This window comes from Diabrotica undecimpunctata, chromosome 3 (assembly GCF_040954645.1).
Source record: "Diabrotica undecimpunctata isolate CICGRU chromosome 3, icDiaUnde3, whole genome shotgun sequence".
NCBI classification, from domain to species: domain Eukaryota; kingdom Metazoa; phylum Arthropoda; class Insecta; order Coleoptera; family Chrysomelidae; genus Diabrotica; species Diabrotica undecimpunctata.
The window spans coordinates 158,189,203-158,214,988 of NC_092805.1; the positions used below are offsets into that span (position 1 = coordinate 158,189,203).

Consider the following 25,786-nt stretch of genomic DNA (forward strand, 5'->3'; position numbering starts at 1 on the left):
CAGCATTAACTTCGCAGATGACCAAGCTATTGTTGCACAGGACTTATATGATCTAAAATTTATGCTGAAAATACTATACGGAGCATATAAACAATGGGGGCTCACCATAAGTTTGCAAAAAACAGAATATTTAGTATTAATGACATATAACAGAGAAAACAAATAGGATAGAAACAGCATTTATGAACTCTTTGGATTCCAAAAGAATTATGTTAAGAGATGTTTTACAATGAACTTGAAGATATTACGTCTTACAAAATTTAGAGATATAATTTAAGTGCTGAGGTAGTAAGTAATACCTTTTAAAAATAATCTAAAAAAACCTCTATACATGGAAGTCCCCAGCGAATAAGGGGAGTCAGAAATTAGAATGATTGTCTTCATAAAAGATACCGAAATGCACTAAAAGCATACCTAGGTGCTGATACATTTTCTGATTACAACTCACTTGTCGTTTGATACAAATCAATACACTACATTTCAATTAAAAATTATACAAACAAATCACAACAATGAAAAAACTAAATAATCCGTTAATTACTCCATTATATCTTTTGTTCGAAATTTTCAACTTTTTCTTCATTTACATTTGTGTCTATGGTGACTAGTGAACCTAATATGTAAAATTTCAAGTTCTTAATGTTGTAATTTTCTATGATTATGTTCTGTATATGGCTCAGTTCTGGTGATTTGCGTAAGCTCTATTCACATTGCAAATTCCCAACATAAACAGCCTGACACGCACGTGTTGTGACGGTATTCACCTTCTCATTCGCCAAGAGGCTATTAAATATGATTTATCGCCTTGAGCGAGCATGATTGTCATTTTACAGGTCCAAATTGCTCAGTCTGATTATATTCAAATTGTAGTGTGTTGGTTTATATATTTTGTTATATTATAAGTTAATAAAGTTTGTGTTTTGTAACGTTCTATTTGAGTTATTTACTGATCGTGTTATTATTTATAAGTTTTATAGTATGAAGTAAATCTTTAGTATCCAAAAACAAAATATTTATTCATCAAAAGTAAAAATAACCAGTTTTTCCATTTTTCTAAAATCCACAGAGACGCCCGATTTCCCACTACGAGTCCGATTCGGCTGAAATTTTGACCATTAGTCGTCTACGAGAACGAGAGTCACGATAGTAGGTTTCTCTTGAGATAGTGGCACCATCGAGCAGTGAGGGCAAATAATTATCGGACAGCCGAAGTTGGCATTATCTGCAAATGGTAGTATTTGTACATATTTTGTTATTATCCCTCTAATGTTAATACCTGACACTAAGAATTTTTCTGTATCAAAAATATTCTTGTATGTTTAATCTTTAAAAATGTATTCAATATTTGTGACATTACGCGAATTTAAACTATGGTCAGTACAGTGTTTGAAATTCTTGGTTTTTGGTAGCGGAATAAAGGTCGATAGGAGCCATTCTGTAGGTAATTCACCAGGTTTGTATATGTTGTTAAGGCAAAGAGAATGATGATTCTATTTTGTTCATTGCAATATTATGTTTTTTTTACGAAAAAAATAAAATTCGTTTTTATTTTAAGCTTTTTAAAAATTTTATGTATTTTTTGTAGATATTAATGTTATTTTGCCAGTGGCAATAGGTCTACTGAAAAATCATAAATTCTAATTATATAAAAACACATATGAGATCGAGTTAACATAGTTTGAAATTTGAGATATTTCCCACTACTATAAAATACATTTTTTATTAAAATCTCCTTAATTTTACTTTGAAACTGAGTTTTGGAAAGATTCTTTACGTTATCAGGCAATTTGTTATCAAATTTGATTGTCCAATACCCTGATCCAGTTTGACACCTCTTAAGCCTCCAGTAGGCTGGAACAAGATCACATCTGTGTCAGTGTTATGGTTGTGCACCTCTTCTTGGGCCCCAAAGCGCCCCCCGCTTGTCTTAACAAACATAAGGTTCTCATAGATATACAAGGAGGGCACAGTAAGAATTCCTCTCATAGGCCAATCTGCAATCGTCCCTAAACCCAAGGCCTGCAAGAACTCTTATAGCCTTACGTTGTAAACCAAAGACTCTCGAGGTTCCCGCCGAATATCCCCAGACCAAGATTGCATTTGTCAGATGAGAGTAAAAAATGGCATAACAAGCAGTTCGTGTGAAACTTTGTGTGAAACGCCCGATGCAAGATTTCTGAGCACATGTAAGTTCTTTGATAGATTTTTGCTTTAATAGTAAATGCGTTGACCCCATTAAAGCTTGGGGTCTAGGTGTACTCCAAGAAACTTCACACTTGTCAGCAAAAACAGCCCTGTTGGTCTTTGCTTCATTAAGCAGAAGCCTGTTAACACAGAACCACTCTTTAGTGTCTGGCAGTGTAGATCTGGAACCCCTAAGAGAGTCCTCAAGTGTGTCAGCTGAGAAGGAGACTGTGGTGTCATCAGCAAAGAGTGTGTATATAGAGCGTTTGATTCAATGCTTGTAAGCTTATTAATATATATGTATGGGTCCAAGGACGGAAAACCAATATTAACAACACTCTCCCGTAACAGCACATCAGACACCCTCACAGATTGTACTGTTCTCGAGGTATGATTGGATCAACTTGACACTCTGTGGACAAAAGTTCTACCTCTGTAGTTTTTTCAGGAGTAACCCATGGTCCATACAATTAAATGCCTTACTTAAGTCACAACAGTGTTGAATTGCATTCTATGAAAGGATTTCAAGATGCGGGACGCTACGTCAAGAATACCAATACTAGGCCCTGAAAAATAATTGTTACTTTCGAAAAAGTTTGTGATTTGCAAAACCATGGCATTTTCACTATTTTAGAGACGACTGGGAGCAATGCGACAGGCCTATAATTCTCAGGGACGTCAATTTCCCCTTTTTTAAATATGGGTATTATAATAGCCCTTTGTAGAACTGAGAGAAATGTCTCTTTAAAGCATTGATTTATTAAGTGTGTAAGAGGGCTTATGATAATTTTTTTTATCATTTTAATAATGTTAACATTTCAGCCATAAATCACAACTTTTTTTGTTTTTTAAGCTGTCAAGGAAAAGATTTACATTGATGTTCTTCAAAAAATCCATATGTAATTCTTTTATTCATAATCATTATTCTCAATTCTAGGAAGTATATGTAGGTACTAAACTTGAAATTATCCCCATTACTTTAGAAAAATAAAATGCAAAACTGAAGAGGCCTATAAAATTATAGTAATCTACAGTCATTAAAAAATTAATGTATAAGTTATTTTTATTTTTCAATGGTGGACACATCTCACAAAACTGTTTTTGCACACAAAATAATATATATTTAATATTTTTGTACGTATACTAATAAGAATTACAAATAAAGCTGTGTTTAAACAACAATTAACTCGATATCTACATATAAAAACTTAGTTTCATTTGCATTTAGTTTTTCTCACACAACTTTAGAAAATGTTCTCCTCAAAATATTTTTTAGGTAAGTAATAATTTAATTGTTTTTCGTTTTTAATTTAATTCCGTCGTGATGTTTGGTTTGTTTGTAAAGGTCGTACATTATGAAAAACCTACCCTAAAATTATGGAAATAACAGGGATAAAAGTAATGCAAAAATATAGGGAAGGGAAGCATATCGCCGCAATACGGGAGAAATATACAATATACTTACCTCAGTCAATATGTGAAAAAATCATTGATTTCACGTAAATATCTTATATAGATTTTTGAAGGTTCTAAGAGGTATATGAGAGATAGCTGATGATAAATCCTTAAAGAAGGATAGCTGATTTTTTTTAAACAATCATAAACAGTGAAAAGAACATTTTTTGTCTATAAATAATTTCTTATACATTTTAGAGAAAAATGATTTAAATAAAAGCTGTAGATCTTAAAAAGTTCTTTAATTTGCGAGTTTCAAAATTAAAATACATAAACAATTCACCGAGATTCCTCTAATTGTAAAAAATTCCTCTGATTGTAAAAATTGTTTGTCTTTAAATTTGTTTGGCTAATTGGCTCGGCCAAGGCCATCAAACTAAATAAAAAAAAAAAAATTCACCGAGATAATAACAAAAACCCTTATTTTTGCAGTAATTTATTAATGTTAATAACTTTGTTTTTTGAATAATGACGTGTAATATAACTACTTGGAATTCTGCCCATTAATGAGTTATTGAATTGTGCTAAATCTCAGTTAGCTCGACCAAATAGTTTGTAAATCATTCAATTTGTTTATCCCGGTGGGCGATTATTTAACGAACAGTACTTGCTTAAACAGCGACTCTAGAAGTATTTAGTAGGTAGTAATCGATTCTTTGAGACTTCAATTTTAGGGTATATTAAACAAATTTTAACATTATATCAAAATTTTTATTAAAAAAAACCGTTTGAAAAAGGACTGACTTTTTAGCTTATAAACATATTAACTTTAATATATTTTATGTCACGCGCTTGTAAGCAGGCTCATTGAAAAGATGACGAAAAAACACAATTTAAACAAAAATAACCTATGACTAATAGGAACCAAGATAGCATTTTTTTTCTTAAAATCATAATTTTAATTGTTTATTAACGTTAAGAGCTATTAAGAAAACACAAAAATAGTCACAGACAAGCGGGCCATCGAAATTTGCAAATCTAAAAATGCATTCCATTCCCATATTAACTTCATTAAGAAGGATACTTTGGAACCATCGATAAATCTCGATCCTTTAACCCCAATAAGAGTTAGATTAACCCAGCGGTTTTCAACCTTTTTTACTCAGCGACGCACTAACGTACTCCTTACAGATTCGCGACACCCTTATATGTAAAAATTTTTGCTAGTGGTAGGTAAGTACAGATGAATATATTAAACATATTATTTTTTATTTTGTAAGAACATAACAAGCAAAAAACAAAACAGAAAGAATACATAAAATTAGTGTGAAATTTGACCCTGATGACTTTTGCAAAGTATATCTATCCGAGGACGAATTGTAGACAGACATACTCTCATCTCGCTGTCCACATCAAGTAGTCGAGACCGGCAGCTAGATTTTATATTTTTCATCGCAGAAAATGCAGATTCACATAAGTACGAGGTCGAAAACGGCTTCGAAAATGTCGAAATACTGCATTCTTTGGTAATTCTGGGTATTCATTCTTAACTGAAATCCAAAAAACGAGTTCTTCCTTTTCAGAACCGATTAATTCTGCCTTTCTTGCGTTGTTCTCGTCAAATGCAATCCCAAGTTATCCCTTCTTGCAACTTACATAAGTGCTCTTTCATGCTCTCCTTTAGTAGAGTCTGTTCTTCAGATTTCAAATTAATTAAAGTTATAGAGGATTCGGGAAAAGCATTAAATCGTTTTTTTCTATAACCGAGTTCCAGAATGTTAGTTTTTTGGAGAACGCACTTATTTTATCAGTTGATGATATTATGGTTTTCTTTCGTCCTTGCATAGTTGCATTCAAAGAATTTAGCTTATTAAAAATGTCAGAAAGGTAAGCCAACTTAGCACACCAAAGAAGGTTTTTAAAATTTTTACAAAAACCACTTTGGCCATCTTCTGTTTTAAAAAATTCGAGTAGTTCGTCTTTAAGTTCTAAAACTCAGTTTAGTATTTTTCCTTTCGAAAGCCAACGAATTTTACTATGAAATAACAAGACTTTATGATATGCGCCCATGTCTTTACAAAGTTTCTCAAACACCCTTGATTTCACCGGACGAGTTTTGATATAGTTGATCATAGAAACAATAGTATGAATAACTTCACCCAGTTGGCTTCCATCCGTAGTTTTTACTACCAGAGCTTCTCGATGTAAAAAGCAATGAGTAATTATTATCAACTGGTTTTTCTTTAGTGCGAAACTTAAAAATCCTTTGACATTTCCCGTCATTGCAGCAGCACCATCTGTACATATCGCAATACAATCCGTCCACTTAAGTCCGTGATCCTGAAAGAAGGTGTCAACAGTAGAAAATATATCAGCTCCAGTGGTTGTTGTTTCCAATTCACGACATAATAGGAACTGTTCAATAATTTCCGGTCTGTATACAAATCTTACAAAAGATATCAATTAGGCCTTTCCCGAAATGTCCGTGATTTCGTCCAGTTGTAAAGCAAATTGTGTATTTGCCAATACCTCCCTAACATTACTTTGAATATCGATTGACATATCTAATATACGTCGATGGACTGTGTCATTTGATAAAGGTACCTTTGATATTTGTTCAACAGCTTACGGTCCTAACATTGTAGCAACTAATTCTTTACATGCAGGTCAAATACGCTCTTCACCAATAGTATGGGCTTTCTGTTTTTTTGGCAATCAATTCAGAAACTTTATATGATGCTAAAAGTGCCTTATCTGGGAGTTTTATTCGTTTTTCCATTATAACTGAGGATGATTGAATGAAACAACGTAGACGTTGAAAATACTCGCGCGGTTTTCGGGAAACGCTTTAATGATTTTGTTCCAAATGTCTTTTCATCTTGTTGGGAACCATCGATTCGTTTGAAAGATTCTTACCACATATCAAACATTGCGGATTAGGTTTATCTTCGTCACCTGTCCAGGTAAATCCATAACTTAAATACTCTTTTTTGTACTGGCGCTTGTGTCCTTTTGTTGATCCTGGTTTTATAATTTTCTTATTAGATTGCGAAGCAGAGGCTTTATTATTATCCGTTTTTATTTTTTTTTTCGGCGCTAGTGTATTCGTCCTTATTTTCTTCTACTTCAGAAGAGCTTTGGCTTTCTGAAGCTGGCTTTATTCGTATTAAAAATTTGTCCATCGTGTCTGTAATTAAAATAAAATTCTTTTACATTACATTTTTCACATCCACGTTTCATTTGGTCAGTAGCAGGAAACTGCGTACGGGGTATATAGTAATTTAATCAGTTATTTCGAAAACAACATAAGTCCATATTTGGGGTGAAATGACTTTTCGACGCCATGATGAGTTCAATATTGAAATCAACCATTTCGCGTGAAAACAATGCAAGTTACTGTTTAAAATACTGTATGACAGGTCAGTATGTTTTTCGGTCAGTTCGAAGACAACATATTATGTCCTTACCATATCAACGTATGTCCATACCAACGTTTAGGAGTTTAAAACATATGAAATACTGTTTAGTTCTTTGACAATGTAAAATAGCTACATAATATATCTAAGTTTCTACGTATTTTGACTGTTTCTTGCTGAACATAAAGAACGTTTTAGTGATATTAAAAATTATGGTTCATTTCGAAAACAACATCAGTCCGCAAAATTAAAAACTTAAATCTTAAAAAACTTAATATCAAAAAAATTAAGTAACATTTAGTCTTTTTATTGTATATACATACATAATAAATCTACGGATACTCACTACTGGAACTGAGAACTGAGAGCATAATGCAAAGCAAAAACTTGTTAATGATAAGAAACAAGATCTCTCGCTTTGCGCAACTATTCATAACGTAAGTTATGTCGGTTAAATTTTAAAAATAGAGAGGAAACAGTTACGGATTAGCACTTTATTGATTGGTATAACGTGGTATATACCTAATAGTTAAAAAAATGGTTGAATGCATGATTGGTATATTATAACAAGTAAAAAAATATAAATAAAAATATCGTATTCGTAAATCTTGCGACACATCTGATAGGTTCTTCCGGCACACCAGTGTGTCGCGACACGGTGGTTGAGAACCGCTGGATTAACCAATAACTCCAACAGTCGATATCTTATAGCAAGATTAAGGGAACCGGATATCTTGAAAGCCATTAAACTAGATCTTTCTTCTTTACACGACCAACTTGCTTCAGTATGTTACGAAGGATTCACCAACACAAGCGTTAAACTCTTTTTGGTTTCCGAAGGCTTTCTCACTAAGACTGAAGATCTCCGATATTTTTTTCGAATCCTGAGAAAACTAATACGTATGTTTTCAGGGGCCGCAAGTCCCTGAAAACTTCTATAATCTTTATTTTAGTAAGTTACAGTGGTGAATGAGAAGAGAAAATTAAGTGTGATTTTAAATTTAAAATATCTCATTCAAAAGAAACTTTTTGTTTATTCTAAGGGACTTTCGGCCCTCGGTAATAATGTAATTTTTCATTCTGCGTTTAAATTTTTTAAAAATAATTATTAGTATTCTCAGGATCCGAAAAAAATAAATGCATTTAAAAAGCATTGGCCCGAAATTTTGCGCCTACACTCTTAACGATGCCTATGGAATTGGTCCAACTGAGGTGGAAGATGATCTTGCTGCTTTTAGGTCTTTTCTCTTTCTCACTTCGGAACGAATTATTCAACTTTCGTAAATTCCAAAATTTGTGCTTGACTTCTGGGTGGCACTGTCCCCTTTGAGGACGTGGACCATAATTTCGGTAATTTTTTAGATAGGCTTGTCTGTATTTTCAATAAGGCATTTCCTTTAATTACAATTTAACAATTAAAGGGTTTTACCCACATGTATAGTGGTTTTACTCATGTATATCTGGAACTGCACTGACGATGGACTTATTAGTCCGAAAACGTTCTGTAACCCGAAAGGGCATTTTTAAAATATATATATATATATATATATATATATATATATATATATATATATATATATATATATATATATACGTTTTTTATTTTTATTTTATTTACGTTTTTTCAAATAAAAGTTTTTATAAGATATATTAGCGGCAAAAAAAGTAAAAGCAGGTTCCTTCTTTACTAGTTGACAATAAAACAAAATTATTATTGATTAAAACGACACAAAGAGTAGCAAACATATATACCAGAGCTATTCAACAGAGTGACAACAGAAATAATGAAAGTTTGCAAATACTCTATCAAGATTGTATTGACAGTCCAGAAATCATGAAATTAATGGTATGTAGTAAAAAAAATGCAAAAACTAGAAAAGCCCAGTAATTAACATCATTCAGATTCCTTATGTCTGCATGTCGATGTTATCAAGGAATATTATTCTTGGTCTTCATCTGCTTCTTTGGCCAATGTATCTATCAAGTAGAATTTTTGTTAGTAGGCCATTTTCCTTCATCTGTGTATGTAGTTGTTGTATCTGAGTTGTATGTTAGGACTCAGCATGTTATTGTTTCACCTTTGTATTTCTCGATATACAGGGTGTTCACCTGTGTATCTACACTTTCTAAATATGGCGCCCCAACTAAGTTTAATTCTAATATCTTCCAAACAATTATCTTTTAAGTGATAGCATTACATATATTTATTTATTTAGGGGATGTGCCCAATTGTTTGAAATGAATACTTTTTTTAATTGCAGTCACAAGCAGCTTCAAAACTTCTTTGTCTTTCACAATTTCATCCTTTTGACATAAACATTATCAAATTTCGCTTTTTAAATATAAAAAAAAATAATGCTCTTTGTGTTAAATAAATGTGGCTCGATTTTTGTCATGTTTTATGATTCCCATGAGATATATCATCTATCCCTTTAATTGACTGGCCACTATGAAGTTTCGAACAAATGTGAGGCATTTAAAATATGCTCAAAAAACGCTGGATTTAAACTTTCACACAACAAATGTTCTAAAACATTTAAAACTTTTTTTTCAATTACACCAGTACGTTTTTCAAAAGAACAAAACTTCTGCAATAACCTATACCCAAAACCGTCTTTTTAAATGCATTTCCTATGACGTGATCGTTTGTAATGTAAAACATTAAATTCTGCGTTTTTTATTCATATTTCAAATGCCTCATATTTGTTACTACAACTAAAAATTGAAATTTCACGTCATAGGTTTTAAAGATTGATCTCTAAAAATTCAAATTTTACTACAATTGGTCAATGAAAGTGATCAATTTTTAGATCACACGAGAATCGTAAAAATGGCAAAAATCGCGCCACGTTAATTTATTTAACGCCTTTATAAAAACTGATTTTATTCTCGGCAAAATACAAAAACTGCATACGAAAGCTGCACTCTTTGTATTTAAAACGCATTTTGATTTTTGTCGATAGGACATTTAGATCAAAAGATATCGAATTTTTACCTTAGAGCTGATAAAAAATTTATTGAACATTGATTTCGCGCGCGTAACTGACATGCAAAACAGACGGTCGCTTCAAGCGTTGTTTCTAAGAGAACAATTCACTCTACACAAAAAATACTTTTTTATTTAAAACATTTTTCTCTACAGTGTACTTTCTTGGTAAATCGATTTTTTTTGCATTTTTGACCTTCTTCGAGGGGGGTTTTAGGGGGAAGCCGGGGGTAAAAGCGGTAAACTTTTTTGCATCTTTTTTGGGGTCCCAAAATTAATATTCTCTGCAAAATTCAGCTTGTTCGTATGATCTTTAGGGGTCAATTCTCTGACAACTAGACTAAAATTGTAGATGATGCAAGTAATAGTAAAAAAATATACCAAAATGAGAATTGGAAGCATAAAACCCAAAACTAATTCTATAACAGATGCTCCACATGATTGCCATCCACTTCTATACACAAATTTAATAGCATATGTAAAGATTCCAAGTTCTTGTGAAAATTCCTTATCATCATCATCATCTGTGACCACTGACAGCCCATGGAGGGCCATGGTCACTGGTTAAGGTTTCTAGGCTCTAACAGCTGGAGGCCAGCCACAAGCAAAAAATTCCTTAAGTATATGGTTTATAATTTCTCACAGTCATGCTCAATTTGTCTTTAAAGATGATTACATGTTTCTATTCACTATGAATAAACTATCGAGTTTGGGTATCCATCTTATAATAAATAAAATTTTTATAAATGATCTGCCTTATCAGCCTTTCAAATTTACTATAAATAGTTCTACTGAAAATTGTAAAATGACAAATTCACAACAGTGTACCATTGCCGTTTCTGAATATATCATAAGTACTTAATACAGTAAAGCAAAAATTTCACAAAAAAAACTTAAGTTCACTTACCTTTTAAACAATGCACTAAGGCTCTAGGTATTACTCAAGCTATAGAATTGGCACTTCTAAATATCATGTACTGTTTAAAACTTATTGGTAAATGAAAATCTTTAGTGATTCAGATAGGTGTCAATGTAAGGAGTATTTTTACTAATTTAATGTTTCCTTTAAATGTCAAGGATGATTAAATATAATTAGGAACATTAAATTTTGATAATTCAAAACTATTTTTAAGGTTTCTTCAACCATTTAAAAATTTTATAGTTTCAATTTAGGTAAGATTTATATTTTTGCTTGATTGAAAATTATATGCATACTTCTAGTTCTCTCCAGGTAAATTGTATATTAAATCAAAATTATTGCCAGCATATTCTTTTTTATAACAAATAAATCAAGGTTCAAAGTAACATTTATGTATACAATTATTGTTTACAAAATAATAAAAATATCACTAAGTGTGTGCATACAATGGTTGAGATACACAATGTAGACTGCTTAAATTTTATATGAAACAATGCAAATACTGGTATCAAGTGGCTTGTTTACCAGTTGTTGACCTAACTTATCAATATTTCTCACTGACTAATTAGTGCTTTGAGATCATGTCTGTTGTTAGCACTTAATGGTGTTAATGAAGCAATTTTAGAATTAGTCAAAATGAGAAGAAAGTGTAAAAAATAAAGTGATGTTACCTGCTAGATGTCCCCAAGGCACAGGTATACTGATTTCCCCAATTCTCTTCATATTCGTGGTCATTTTCCTATTATTGAAAATACTAATTTTTTAGTACAATATCACAAAGCAATTTAGTTGCTAAATTAATTGATTATATATTTTTATCTCTTTCAGTTCAGGGTTAAGTACCATCTACTTAATTTTACAATTTGAGGTAGTGGTAAAAGTGTAAAGGTCACTTTTTCCTATTTTATACATAATATATTCTATATACACAAATAATAACAACTATAAATTACATCAAAATCATAGATTACACATATTTCTCCTTAAAAAAGTTAGGTTATATTGTTTAAATTATTTTTACACTCCTATTTTGATTGACATTTAACCAGCAGATTTTTCTGTCAATATTCTGATGACGGCAATAATCTTTGCTGGATGTATTAATAATAATTTTAAATTCATTATTAAAATTCAAAATTTTGAAATTACAAATTTAAGTTCATCAATATAATCTCAACTTCTTAATGTTAAGTTAAATCTTCAAAATAAAAAATAGGCAATTCTACAAAATTGTTTAACCTTGACATAATTTTTGACTTACAGTCTGACATGTTTGTCACGTTTCCAATTGTCAAAATATATTGCTTAGTTATTCGATTTTTAATATTTCCTAAATCTAAGAATGTTCTAATTTTTTAAAATGGGTAATGCAGGTAGTAGTGGACCTCCGCGAGATCGGCAAAAATCAGGTGAAATAGTCCCTGCGTCACCAACGAAAGAAGGACAAGCATTTACATTCGACAAGAAGCCCGAAAATAAACTTCAAATTCAAAGTTCACAGGACGAAGAGGAGCCCTATTTTACAAAGCCTGCTTCGAGTTATGATCAACCTCGACCCAGAGCTAATACAGGTTTGTTTATACTAGTATTGAATTACTAGAATAACCTCACAACTCTTTTTATTACAGTATCTGAAGGAACACAACCAGTGCGAAATGCATCTAAGACACCCACTGTTTTCAGATGGGAAGGAGGAGGTAAGGACGTATGTATCTGTGGTACCTTTTCCAACTGGGAGACTATTCCAATGGTAAAAAGTTATGGAGACTTTGTGGCCATAGTCGACCTTCCAGAAGGTGAACACCACTACAAATTTTATGTTGATGGAGAATGGAAGAATGACCCCAGTAATAAAATTGTAGAAGATGATGGCGGAGCTAAGAACAATCTTATTGTTGTAAAGAAATCAGATTTTGAGGTGTGTATTATCAAAGCCTACTGTTAGGATGCCTTGATTTGGGAGCTAATAGGTTATATACTAAACTTTTAATATAGCTATATAATAGAATTGTCTTATATTATGTTTTTGAATGGTCATTAATAGTTTGGGCATCAATTTAAGTAGTTATATCCAATAATCGAGAACTTCTAACTCACTTTTTCCTTTTTAGTTTCTCTTTTGGTGAAAATTTCTCTTTTCAGTGTTTAACTACTAATTTCTATATGGTGTAGTATCCATTAATAGAATTAATTTACAATCATTTGAATGACTACATAATTAAATTCTAATTAAGATCTTTTAAAGAATTCTATTTTGCAGTTACAGTTCTTTCGATGTATTTCTTAATTTTTGAAACTAGAAATAGTTTCTTTATAACTCAATATAAAAACCTTTTATTCTGTAGTAATTATCGTCTAGTATAGGATATCATGAATTGACGTTTTTTATGACTACAGTTTTCTAGGTTAACTATAATTCCTTCACATTTGCTGTGAGTAAAGCATTGATAATTGAAAAGATGTGGTTGATATATCTTGAATGAGATCTAATCTTTTCATATTTCAAAACTCCAACCCTGAATTTGAAACTTAAAATTGTTTCTTTTAAAGATGTGTCTAAACTATTTTTTCCAACAAAAGACATCTTTCATTAATAGAAGTATATAGATTAACAGTAATAATGGTGTGCATCATGTGTGAAGGTCTTAATCAACCCTACACTGTGGGTTTTAGTATTATTTATTATTTTTTATTTCTTAGGTCATTATTTAGGTCAGTTGAGCAAATAAAAAATTTTATCCAGATTTTTCTTTTCTTTTAGATCTTTTATATTCATTGTTCAATTGAACATTTATTTATTGGATTCAGTTTGATAGTTTGTATTTTTTTTTATTACACATATTTATTACATCTTTATTCATTTTGTCCCAGGTAGTTCTTTCTTCTATGTTCAAAGTTTTTTATGCAGTCTTTAATTTTTTTGATAAGCCAATAAGCCAATTATGATTAAAAGTTTTTTTTATAGTTATCAGACCTGTAGAATTCATTATCCACTTTTTCATAATTGAAGTTGTTTATAATTAACATGTTGACTGCCACAGCAATTTTCAGAAATCTGGCCTTAAATCACAATTTGATTTAATCACATGATATTACTACAGGATAACTTGTAGTTTGCATCCTTGAATATAATGCAGTCTATGATCTTTTAGTTGGCAGTCAATGTGTTAATAATAATTAATAATGATCTGGAAATATTTAACTTATTATTATGGGACTATAAGAAATATATCAGTCTTTACAAAAAAATTGTAAATATAAGTCTCTTTCATACAGCTCTTGTTTGAAGGTGTGATAATATTTTGAGTAAAACCATGCCGAAGAAAGTTACAAAGGAATTATTCATATAAAATAGAGGTGTGCTGATTAGTTCTTTTAGACGAACTAGTTCAAGCGAACTATTTCACAAAAATGAACTAGTTCAGTGAACTAGTTCGCGAAAGAACTATTTGTAGGACCGAAATCGAAATCCAACCCTAACATAATTGGTTGCCAGATGTCTCGTCTTATCATCACACAAGCTCGGCGCCGGCCGCGCGGTTTCTTCGGTTTTCTTTCAGTCAGTCTTTCACTCTTTCACTACCGTACAAGTAGTTCGCGTTCGGAACCATTTCTTTCGATCGTATGTTTAGGTTTAAATGTTTTAAATTTATTTCTCAAATGTTTTGCAAATAACATTTTTTTTATTTGAAAAAAATTATTAAGATTTGTTTTTTATTAACCGTTTTAAATATAAATATGGTTCACGTATGATTTATTTTTATATTTACGTATACTCATAGGTATCTATATTAGGTTATTTCTAAAAGAACCTTACAAAAAAAATCAGTGAATTTTTTAGGAACATTAAATAACACATTTTCATTCTCACTTTTACATAAAATTATATTTTATGTAGATGCATCAATCATTTTAACCACAACTTAAAATTGTTATTTCAAAATTACAATACGAGAAACAGTACAGCATGTCAACGTTCAAGCCAGTGCATGGGCATGGCATAAGATCCGAACCATTATGATATTAAGATAAAACTGTTTATGTTATTGTCACGTTCATAAGAATTATGATCTGTTATCTGAGACTAATCGGCACTTCTTTTTTTAAACTAGTCAGTCGGTCAGTCCGTCCCATTCACAAAATAATAAATATATGATCTCATTCATTCATTATTTTCTTCTTTAAAAGTTGAGACACAATTTATAATGCAAATCGTTCGCAGTGAACTAGTTCTATGAAAATTAATGAATTAGTTCAATTAGTTCAGTTTAAAGAATCGTTCATTTGAACTATTTCGATGGTGAACTACACATCTCTAATATAAAATACTGCTAATCAACACATTGATATTAAAGTCATATAATATAAGGTGGTTTTTGACATTTTTTCACATCTAAAAAGTTTCTCAAGTTTGCAATAAATTTAGTCATGTAGAGTTCCTAATAAACATAATTTGACGATGAATGTGCTGTTATGTATTAACACCATGCCCTTAATGCTTTAAACAAATTAATTACTTTTATTACGTATATGGATGGAAACTAAACTTTTGTTTCATAATTAGGTCTTTCAAGCATTAGCTAAAGATAGTGAAAATGCAAAAGATGATTCACAGAAGGAGTTTGGACAGGATATACCACCGCACAAACCTTGGGAAAAAACAAGTGGTCCACCTATATTGCCACCACATCTTCTTCAGGTTATCCTAAATAAGGACACACCATTATCAGTAAGTATTTGTATATATACATGTTAAAAACTATAAATATTTTTTACATCCATTATCAATGACAGAATTGTTATAATAAAGAAATACCAATTTATGATAATGCTTTATAACTAATCTAGCAATCTGAAGCTACAAAAATATTTACAAGCTGTAAACTGATTACATAAAGATAAAAATATAATCACCAACATTTTGATACAAGGCTTTTTTTTTATATTTCAACTATTTCCAATGCGATATATATTATTGAATAGATTGTAAAACAAAATTCTTCTGCATTTTTCTATGACCTCATCCATCTTTTGCACACAGATAAAAGATCTGTAATGTGTACAATATTAGGTGTTATGTGGGTGTTGTTCTATTATGTATTATAACAATGAGACTTTGCATATGTAGTGCTAATATTGTTACATGTGTAATTTGATATGTAGTTGTTCATTTTGTTATGTTTTATGTGGGCAACTGAGCTATTAGTGAATAAAAGTACCTGATTTATTTACAGAATTTAATAAAAACCATGATCATTTTGATGTTTTCTACTTGTATGCCAATGGTATCACTGTTAATTGATTTTATGTTTATCTGTGTTGATATGAATGTTCAGAATGGAGTTCAGGCAAGAACTGTATCTCTGTTTGAGCCTGCCAGAGTGAATATATGGTAAACTTCTATTAATCGCAATTAACAAACCAAAGTTAACCTCATACAATCCATATCAGAGCAGAATCTGTAACTTTCATTACTCTTACTTTTTAATCATTTTAACTAAAAATTGAATGGTGTTATGCACAAAAAAGTGAACCCACACAAATCTGATTTTGAGATAAATAGCTTCAAAGTCTATAATCTGTTGCAAATCACGCCTTATTATAGTATACCTGTGATATACCATTGTATCAGTAAAATTTGAAATTACTTTTTTAACACAATTAAAAAAAAATACCATTATTTCTGTGTAAAAATATAAAATGTTGGAGAAATCGTTTTTGCTTTTTTATGTTATACAAGAAAGTAAGTGTTTTTAAACATAGTAACCCACATACTAATTATAAAACATGTTTTTTTAATACAAAATATAGCACAAAATATTTGATAATAGGTAATTAAAAATTATCTATTAATATCTTAATAATAATCTAAAATATATATGAATTAAAATTAATTATTAAAAAATAGTTAATATTATTTAAAAGTATTTCAAATAATTTTAATCCTATAGAAAAGATAGTTCAGATTTGATTTTATGTATATTGCCTCTATAATTCCTTTATACATATATTGTTCTAGCAGAACTCATCAGAGCGCCTGGGTAGAAGCCCTAAATGTGAAATTAAATCTTTAAAACAGACGCATACGGCGCCATCTGATAATAAAGCAGATAGTAAATGTGAAGTAACATGAAAAAAGAAAATTCAAATTTTTGGCTAAATCTGTGTTTTCTACATTTTCAAAGCAACTAGATGACGAATGGAATGACATGAGGAATCTAAAATTGCATTCCACGACATATTGGTTCATCTAGGCCAGAACATTTCATGGATTGGGTTCTTATACTCAAAATATGAGTCAATAAAGATATAAAGACAGTTAAGATTTGATTTCACGTAGAGTGCCTTAATAATTTGCTTATCCTCTTCATCAACTACTCCAAAACCATCGACATCGTCAATAAAGTCTCAGCTGCTCTTAAGAAATTATAAAATGTTTTTAGATCTTGTGATATTAGCTTTAATATTTCTTTGAGATCTTTATTTTTTTCTTTGGATAGTGGTTTACCTGTTGGCTATAACTGTTGATCCAACTCCATATATTTGAACGATTTCTGCAGTTGATCAATTTTCTTCATCTACTGTCTGTATGTTTTCTTCTATTGTGTCTGGTTTCATGTAGTGCAAGAAAGATTCACTCTTTAAAACTGTGGGTCTAAAACATTTCATGGATCGTAAGCCAATTTACTTTCTTTCTCTAAGCCTGAATGTGAAACATCCCACTAGTGTCAAATCAAACAATTTCTCCTTTTTCTACAAATTTGTTTTTTCTCCCACATTCTTTCCTTTTGCTTCTCCAAGCGCTGTTGGATCTTTAAAGAGCGCTCAAGATTCTCAAATTCTAAATCATTGGGCAGAAAGGTATGTTCTGGTAGCAAGAATTGTTAAGTGATAGAATCGAGAGGTGGATGGTTAAGCAATGTGTGCATCATTAAAAGTACTAGAATAATACTGCGGTTTTGACCACCACTTCAGTCTGACCACAGGGCCAAGTTCTTAACAGGTGAATTAATATGATCTTTTACGTACTTCCTTAAACAGGATTCCACCTTTTGGTTTTCTCTCCCAGCTTCATGTTCATTTTAAAGTACTGTAAATAAAATGTTGACATATTTTTTAATATTATGACCACTTTCCACCTGGTTTAGGATCTTTTTAATATATCAAGTTTAATATTATAAAAACTATTAGCCAAGTAATAGAAGATAACAATGATTCTCTAATCTTCTGTTTAACTGTTATGGCGCCAATGTGGGTTAATACAGGGTTGAGTGTTTATTTCGAAATAAACTTAAAATAGATGACTGAATTGAGTGGTTTTTAGCTTGAATTGATGGTCAAATTGCGTAATTGCAAGGAGAATATTCAGAGATTGTGGGTTAAAATACCAACTGTATCACTATTTTAAATACTGATACGGCTTAAATCATTTTTGCATAATTTAAATAACAATATAATCTTCCATGTGATTATTATAACTCAATTTTTAATGTCTTGTTGTTTAACTGCCTTTTGCATAACATCCAATTGATATTCAAATTATATCCACTAATTAAAGATTTAGAGGTATTTTTATTCGAAGCTTTATTATTTACATTTATATATTAACGAATATTAAAATTCTTTTTAGTGTGAACCTACTCTTCTCCCGGAACCTAACCACGTCATGTTAAATCATTTATATGCACTATCTATAAAGGATGGAGTAATGGTACTAAGTGCTACTCATAGATACAGAAAAAAATATGTTACCACCTTATTATACAAACCTATTTAATGGAATTTAATCTATTTTGTACATAATGTAGATGGTATTTTAACTGTGACTTATTTGAAATCTTGGTATCTAGCTGTTTTAGGGAATTTTTCTTTTTTTTGTAGATACAAGGCTTTCAATTTTTGTATATTATTGAGATAAGTATTAAAACATTTAATTTTATTTAAATTTACTAACTATACATTTATTTTTTCTTCATCCTACTTTCCTTTTCCTTGTAAGGCAATGTTAAACCATATGAACCAGTGAATGAACTTTCAACAAAATAAGACTTATAGAAGGTGATTTTTCGCAAGGCTGTAAAATTTGTGTGAGGTTTTGATAAGGAAGACATATCTTCTTTTCAATATTGCACTTGAGAAGATTTCAAGAGATGCCAAGCTACACAATAGGGCAATAGTAGATAGATAGGGTCTCATTTTAAATGGAAAATACATAAAAATAAACGTTGAGCAATTAATAAAAAGCATTGTTCTTTAATCAGAAACTGAAGCAGTATTTAGATATACATTTCAGGTTCGTAGAGATCCTACCCTCTTCCTGCCCTAGTACCACCAATGCTTATGCAAAAGGCACAATTTTTGGTCTTGGCGCCACACTACTGCCTATTCGCTGTGAGCCGATGAGTAGAGGGGATATGACAGTTTTCACCAGCGCTGTTAGTGGCAGTTTTCTGCATTTAACTTGTAAATTTTCAATTAATGGAGAATATGGATTTTTCAAAAAAAAAAAGATATAGCAGCTGTTGTATTGATACATGTAAAAATACTGGGTATAACAGTGATTGTAAATGTTATTCATTTCCTGTTGCCAAGCATAAAACAGTTCAAAGAGAAAAGTGGATTATTGCTATCAATAAGAAAAAGTAAGTAAATAACCTATAATACAAACAACATAATACTTCTATGGTGTAAAATAAAAAAATAATTGATTTTGTAGCGAGGATGGATCATTATGGACTCCAAGTCATCATTTAATTTGCAGTGATCATTTTCTTGGAGGAAGAAAATCTGATGCAGAAATGAGCCCTAGTTATGTACCTGAGGCCTGGATGCAGCTATTATATTTCGAAACATTGCGTACATGCCCAGCATCAACTAAATCTTTCCCCTTTTTTGGTGTAACTGGTTGATATGGGATATCATGTGATATAGACTTAAATCCAGTGTAATGTTTAATATCCATTTTGATAAAATTCAAACAAATTGATATCTAAGTACTAAGGCCTACGCACACAAAAAATAACGCTGAGCAAAAACAGTAAACAGAATGAAAAATGAAAACAAGGTGTAAACTGGATTTTGACAGATCCGATATCCGATGACACAAAATACGAAATTTTTTGTACGAATATACAATGGGCGCGTTCAGCAGACGGAGCAGCTACCGCTCCGCTACTTCCGAATCCATCGGTTAGCGCTGGACCAAATGTCATAAGTCAAAACCTGCTGGATTCCGCTACCGCTACCTTATCTGTCAATGTCAAATAATTTGTCATTTTAAAAATTAAATATTTTTGTTCTTTGTTTACGTTTGTCAGTAGATTACCAATTTAGCTTGACTTTTAAATATTATTTAACTTTACGTCACATTCATATAATAGGAATATAGAAAGGAATGACATAATTAGAGTATTAGTGGAAGAACTTGGGGACGAGGAAAATAATATCCAGCTAATTGGAAATGTTGTGGATCAGTTGACACAAAATGAAGAATTAGAGCTAAATAATGTTGAGAGAGCTCAAGTGCCTCCTAATCAAAATTTTTATGAGGAAACCATTCACCAATAATATATGGGAGATCTTTTTGTAAAGCATTTTCGCATGAGTAGGGAATGTGATGAAGTAGGTTTTAGTAAAGATTATTAGTTCTTTGAAAACTACATATAAATATTTTAGGTAATTACTCAGCAACTAGGAAATTTAGGAGTTATACCCATTTCAATTCAATACCCTACAATTCCTTTAGATAAAAAGTGGAACATCTATTAATGTGGCGAAAAGGCAAATAGAATGATGATACTTGTATATATTTTGGTTCATTAATATTTATGTTATATTTACAAACTTTTCTTATTTGGCTTATAAACACACTTTCCTCTGTAAAATAACTAATTTTAATAAAACAAAAGCTACTAAAAATATATCATTTTATTTACAACATTTTACAAGTTTTATTTACAGTGCTATAAATGTAGTTAATACAATAAACTGATTTGGAAGAAGAATATATGAATAGTATGATTACAAAAAAAAATAACATATACAGTCACAAAATAAGATAACAAATCAATTCAGAAAAAGTCACAAGGTATAATGGTATTAAGTTATGCATGCAGATAATGTAACACTAAACACAATACAAAAGCTGAAGTCGAAAGTATTACAAAGTTGGATCAGAATTATCACTTTTGAAGGGGAAAACTGATAGATTAAAAATTTGGAGCTTCTTTGAAGAGTTAGCTAATAGAAGAGTTCTGGGAGTAAAGCTGTTATAAGAGTAATTGAATCTATGAAAAGAATATAAAAAGTCTGCACATACCTAGTTGCAATATTGGAGAATAATAAACAAATATTTTGGAGAGAAGTTTGAAGCAGGTGCACAGGCTGTTGATAATTTTAAATAGAACTATTAAGTCTCTTTGATTTCTATATACCTCAAGAGAAGTTCAGTATACATTCTAATGCAACATATTCACAGTATACATGCATCCATACAATGGCATGACAGAAAATTGGACAGTCTTAAGTTTCAGTTTAGATGCAAAATGTAATAGGGGGACAAAACTGTAGACCAGTAAATGAAAAGGGATCTAACCATGGAGAAGGAGATCAAATAGCAGAGATGTAAGAAAAATCTTTGATGGTTCTCTTCACAAATCCAAGTAGCTTCATAGATTTCTGTATTGTTGTGGAAATGTGTGATTTATAGTTAGAGTCAAGGTTCACACCTAGATCCTTGGTTTCAAAAGTAGAATATATGGTTAAATTGTGTTTACTATATTCGAATATTATTGGGGGATGAGGAAGGTGCAAATGAAAACTATGACATTTTGACGCATCCAAATACCATTTTGTGTGCTCCACTTAGAGGCGATCAATATCCTTTTGCAGACTTCGGCCTGGCATTTGTTTATTTTAAAGCATTTTAAATCGTCAGTAAATATATAGTAAATTTTCACTTACTTGGAAACAACATATTAGATAGTTGACAATTAGATTAAACATTACACACAATTATCATCTAAATAAGGAAAGCTATATAGTGCCTGAAAGAAAGACTTTGATATGTAAGTAATAAAACCATCAACGAATTGAAACAATAATTACATCTATAGGCATGATAACAACAGAACTAAAAAACCAGAAACAGAGAGGAATAACACCAGCTTTCAGAACAAACAATTACTTAAGCAAATATAGTAAGCACCAGAGCCAACATAAAAAAACATTTATACAGTGGGGTATAACAAACTTAATCAAAAACCCAACATACAATATTACATCTGTTAAACTGGTAGAACCTTAAACAAATGTATACCAGAACACAAAAGAGCTTTCAACAACAAAAAACAGAGTCTACATGCACACTTCACCTTTTATATCATAATAATTCATTTAGTGAACAATTTCAAATCCTTATATTAAGAAATATATGAACCCTCACACTGCACCATAGTGAAAAAAAAGGACCCTTCTGGCTGTATATCTTTTTAACTCTATATACACACAAAATTAAAATCTAAGTATATATCTACACATTTCTTTAAAAAAAAACCTTAATTTGTGTTAGTTAGAGGTGAGAATCACTATATGATTCACGCAGCCTTGTTGACTGATATCGTATATTACAGCAGTGTGCATCACATGCCGATTCACACAAAAACAAGTCCATATGATTCATGCGACCGTGTTTATCAATGTAATATCGTTTATTACAATTATATGTCCATTTCCACAATATAGGCCATTTTACAGAAAAATACAATTTTGCTCTAAATGAATATTATTTATTTCCAACTGTTAGCCCGTATTTGTTTGTTGATTTCACTGTGTACTCTGTGCAATTCTTTATACTGTGAAAATGAGTTAAAAAAAAACAAGAGAAACTAAATAGTGTAATGAAAACAATATTTTTTTAATATATAAAGTTTTTGTTAATTTCTTATTAAAATAACAATGTATTTAAATAATAGTTTTCGTTAAAAAATAAATATATAATAGTTGACTTAAGTAGTTTTTATCAGTAACCCACTTTTCAGGCTGTGAGAATCAAACATTGGTTCACATATTTCAGAGGCCAAATATAGTTCCTGTTGCTTACAGCCGTCTACGTTTAAACTGCATTAATGATACTTTGATATGAGAGACCACAATTGCTTCTCAGAGCTTTCATAATTTGTGATGTGTGAGCATTACAAATGCGTGTGTATTCGATTCTCGCGGCTGTAAAATCGTATTACCCGTGTATCACATTATGCTTCTCATGGCAGTGAGATGTATTAAAATATACAGATATAATTCTGAATGACCAATTTGAGACATACAGCTTTTTTTTTTTTTAATTAATTTATTTATTAACGGGATACCACCCAATTCAATATATACACAAAGTATTACAAGTATTATCTAGTGATACAATAATTACAAAGATATAGCAAATATGTATGAAAATAATTGGCGATGCAGCCATATAGAAAAAAAAACGAATATTAAAACTATATAAAGCACATAGCAAATACAAATTACATAAAATTACAAAATTTTTTTTAAACACATTCTACAGACATTTTCCGAAGCGCACAGCAACAAATCAAAGTCTATTCTATTTCCATTTAGAATGATTCTACTCAGTGGAGAATGCCTACCAAAATTAGAGCGATGAAATTTAATTGCAAAATTATGAGATGTTCTAGTAACTCTAGAGGGAACATTAAAGTCGATTAGAGACAGTAGATCATTGCAATTAATTTTTGAATTCAGTAGTTTATGAAGAAACAAAACATCAGCATATATCCGTCTGGAAGATAGCCTAGGAAGGTTTAATGTATTTCTAATTTCTGAGTAGGAATGGTCGCTTAAAGGTTTGTGTAATTTAAAACTTAAGTACCTAATGAATTTATTTTGGACTTTTTCAAGCTTGGCTATATGGACTTCATAAGTGGGTGACCAAACGACTGAGCAATACTCAAGAACAGATCTTACTAGGGAAATGTAAATCAGTCTGATGGAATTAATGTTATGCAAACATCTAGAGGTTCTAATAATGAAGCCTAACATTTTAAATGCCTGGTTATTCACATAATCAAAATGAGCGCCAAAATTTAGTTTGGAATCTAATTGAACACCTAGATCTCTTACAGTTGAGACAGCCTTCAGTGGTTCTTCAGCTAATTTGTAATTATAAGAGAGGTTGTTAATTCTTCTACAGAAACTAATAAAGTGACATTTTCCAACATTAATGCTCATTTGGTTCCAATTGCACCATGCCATAATTTTGTTAATATCAATTTGGAGTTTTTCACAATCTGAGACATCTTCGACAATTCTATAGATTTTTAAATCATCAGCAAATAGCAAAAATTTAGAGTTAATTTGAGATTTAATGTCATTAACAAATATATTAAAAAGGAAAGGCCCTAAGTGGCTTCCTTGTAGAACACCAGATGTTACGGAGATCTCACTAGATTGAAAGTGTTTAATTTTAACAAGTTGTATTCTGCTAGTTAGGTAACTACATAACCAGTTATACAGATTGCCTGTAAATCCAATAGTTTTAAGCTTGTTACACAACAATTTATGATTCACAGTGTCAAATGCTTTGGAGAAATCTGTATAAATAGCATCCACCTGTAGTCTCCTTTCCACTCTTTCCCCTCCAGCTTTCCCCTCCTTTATTTGTTCAGAGACTATAAAGTGTAAAGCAGACATTTGTTTGTCAATTGAGAAAGACAAAATGCTGAAATAGCTGTAGTGGGAAGAAATTATAATAAAAGTTATAGAGATGTAGAAAACAAAAGTTTTCAGAGTTTTCTTTTTAGATAACATTAACTATAAGTAATGATCAATTTCGACGTAAACATTTTTAATAGCTAATATATGAAGTGAAAAGAAAGTATGAACAAAACATGAAGGAATGGAACCAAACAGTCATTAAATTGTAAAGATAAATAATGGATCACCTTTTTGTTATTAGGAAACAGCTGGAAAGGAATTAGAAATCCAATCAAGAAATACCTCTAAACAAGTTAAATTAATTCAATGGATATGTCCATATAATAAAGTAATATATGGCTGGAAGTAAAAACGTAAAAACAAAAACAAACAAACACCTAACCCTCAATTTTAGTACAGAAATGTCATGAATGACATTTCTCTCAACATGTTGGATGGAGGTAGCGATACATTTTTACGCTACCAAATTTGACAGGCCGCTCCGGAAGTAGCGGAGCGGTAGCGGTTTCATTTTGCAGACATTTACTCAACAGTTGTGGAGCAGCTCCGCCTGCTGAACGCGCCCAATGTATTTGATTGTCGTATCCGACATTTTTTGACATAATATATGTCATAATATATGTATCATGTGTCAGATTATTGGATGGATTAATATTTATTTCAATTAATTGTCAATAAATGTTAGCTGTTTTGTTTGATAATATAATATATATTATATTGAGCTACGTTCTCGTCGTTTTTGCCTCACATAGTGTAGAAGACCCAAAAGCAACACTTTATGTATTGCATTTATATAATAATTAAATCGGGATCGGGCATTTCGCATTTTAAGGCACTCTAACCTAACCAAATATATCTCCTCAAGGCACCGCGTCACAGTGTTGCCGTATTTATTTTAGTAAAATATGTATATGAATGTTACAAATATAAAGTTACTTTTACGAAAAAATAATTTGTGTTATGAGAAGCTACAAATTTTAAATAAGTATAAAACTTGCCATATTTTTTTTTGTAAAATGTATACGAAGGTTTAAAATATAAGTTACTTTTACGAAATTATAATTTGTGTTATGAGAAGCTACAAGTTTTAAATAAGTATAAAACAAATATTATATACGGTAATTTAATTAATACTATTAATTTTTTATATCATTG

The 25,786-nt window shown here is 30.9% G+C and overlaps 2 protein-coding genes across 5 annotated transcripts in view; one reads left to right on the plus strand and one right to left on the minus strand.

Moving 5' to 3' along the window:
* Positions 1–12,262, minus strand: part of LOC140437658 (serine hydrolase-like protein) — a 29,178-nt gene extending 16,916 nt beyond the window's left edge. Inside the window, exon 1 of one of the 3 annotated variants that reach the window (XM_072527289.1) lies at positions 11,572–12,257. In XM_072527289.1, the coding sequence (XP_072383390.1) occupies positions 11,572–11,635 (64 nt within the window). In that variant the 5' untranslated portion in view covers positions 11,636–12,257. Of the gene's footprint in view, positions 1–10,888; positions 11,328–11,571 lie in introns of those variants that run through there. The other 2 variants (XM_072527292.1, XM_072527290.1) reach the window with 2 other exon arrangements.
* On the plus strand, positions 3,421–18,845 carry alc (5'-AMP-activated protein kinase subunit beta-1). Of its 2 annotated transcripts, none has more exons than XM_072527294.1 (5): positions 3,421–3,460; positions 12,274–12,471; positions 12,529–12,818; positions 15,465–15,629; positions 18,531–18,845. In XM_072527294.1, the coding sequence occupies exons 1-5, from the start codon at positions 3,436–3,438 to the stop codon at positions 18,675–18,677; spliced, it is 825 nt and encodes a 274-aa protein (XP_072383395.1). In that variant the 5' UTR covers positions 3,421–3,435; the 3' UTR covers positions 18,678–18,845. The 2 variants fall into 2 exon arrangements, with proteins under 2 accessions (XP_072383395.1, XP_072383394.1); XM_072527293.1 differs by lacking the exon at positions 3,421–3,460 and adding an exon at positions 11,442–11,595.
* The last annotated feature ends 6,941 nt before the right edge of the window (positions 18,846–25,786 follow it).

Bases quoted from the DNA above. Each gene is read 5' to 3' on its own strand.
- alc (XM_072527293.1), top strand. From the start codon at position 11,565: ATGTTACCTGCTAGATGTCCCCAAGGCACAG. The intron at 11,596-12,273 runs GTATACTGATTT...TGGGTAATGCAG, and splicing joins TAGATGTCCCCAAGGCACAG to GTAGTAGTGGACCTCCGCGA. The intron at 12,472-12,528 runs GTTTGTTTATAC...TTTTTATTACAG, and splicing joins TCGACCCAGAGCTAATACAG to TATCTGAAGGAACACAACCA.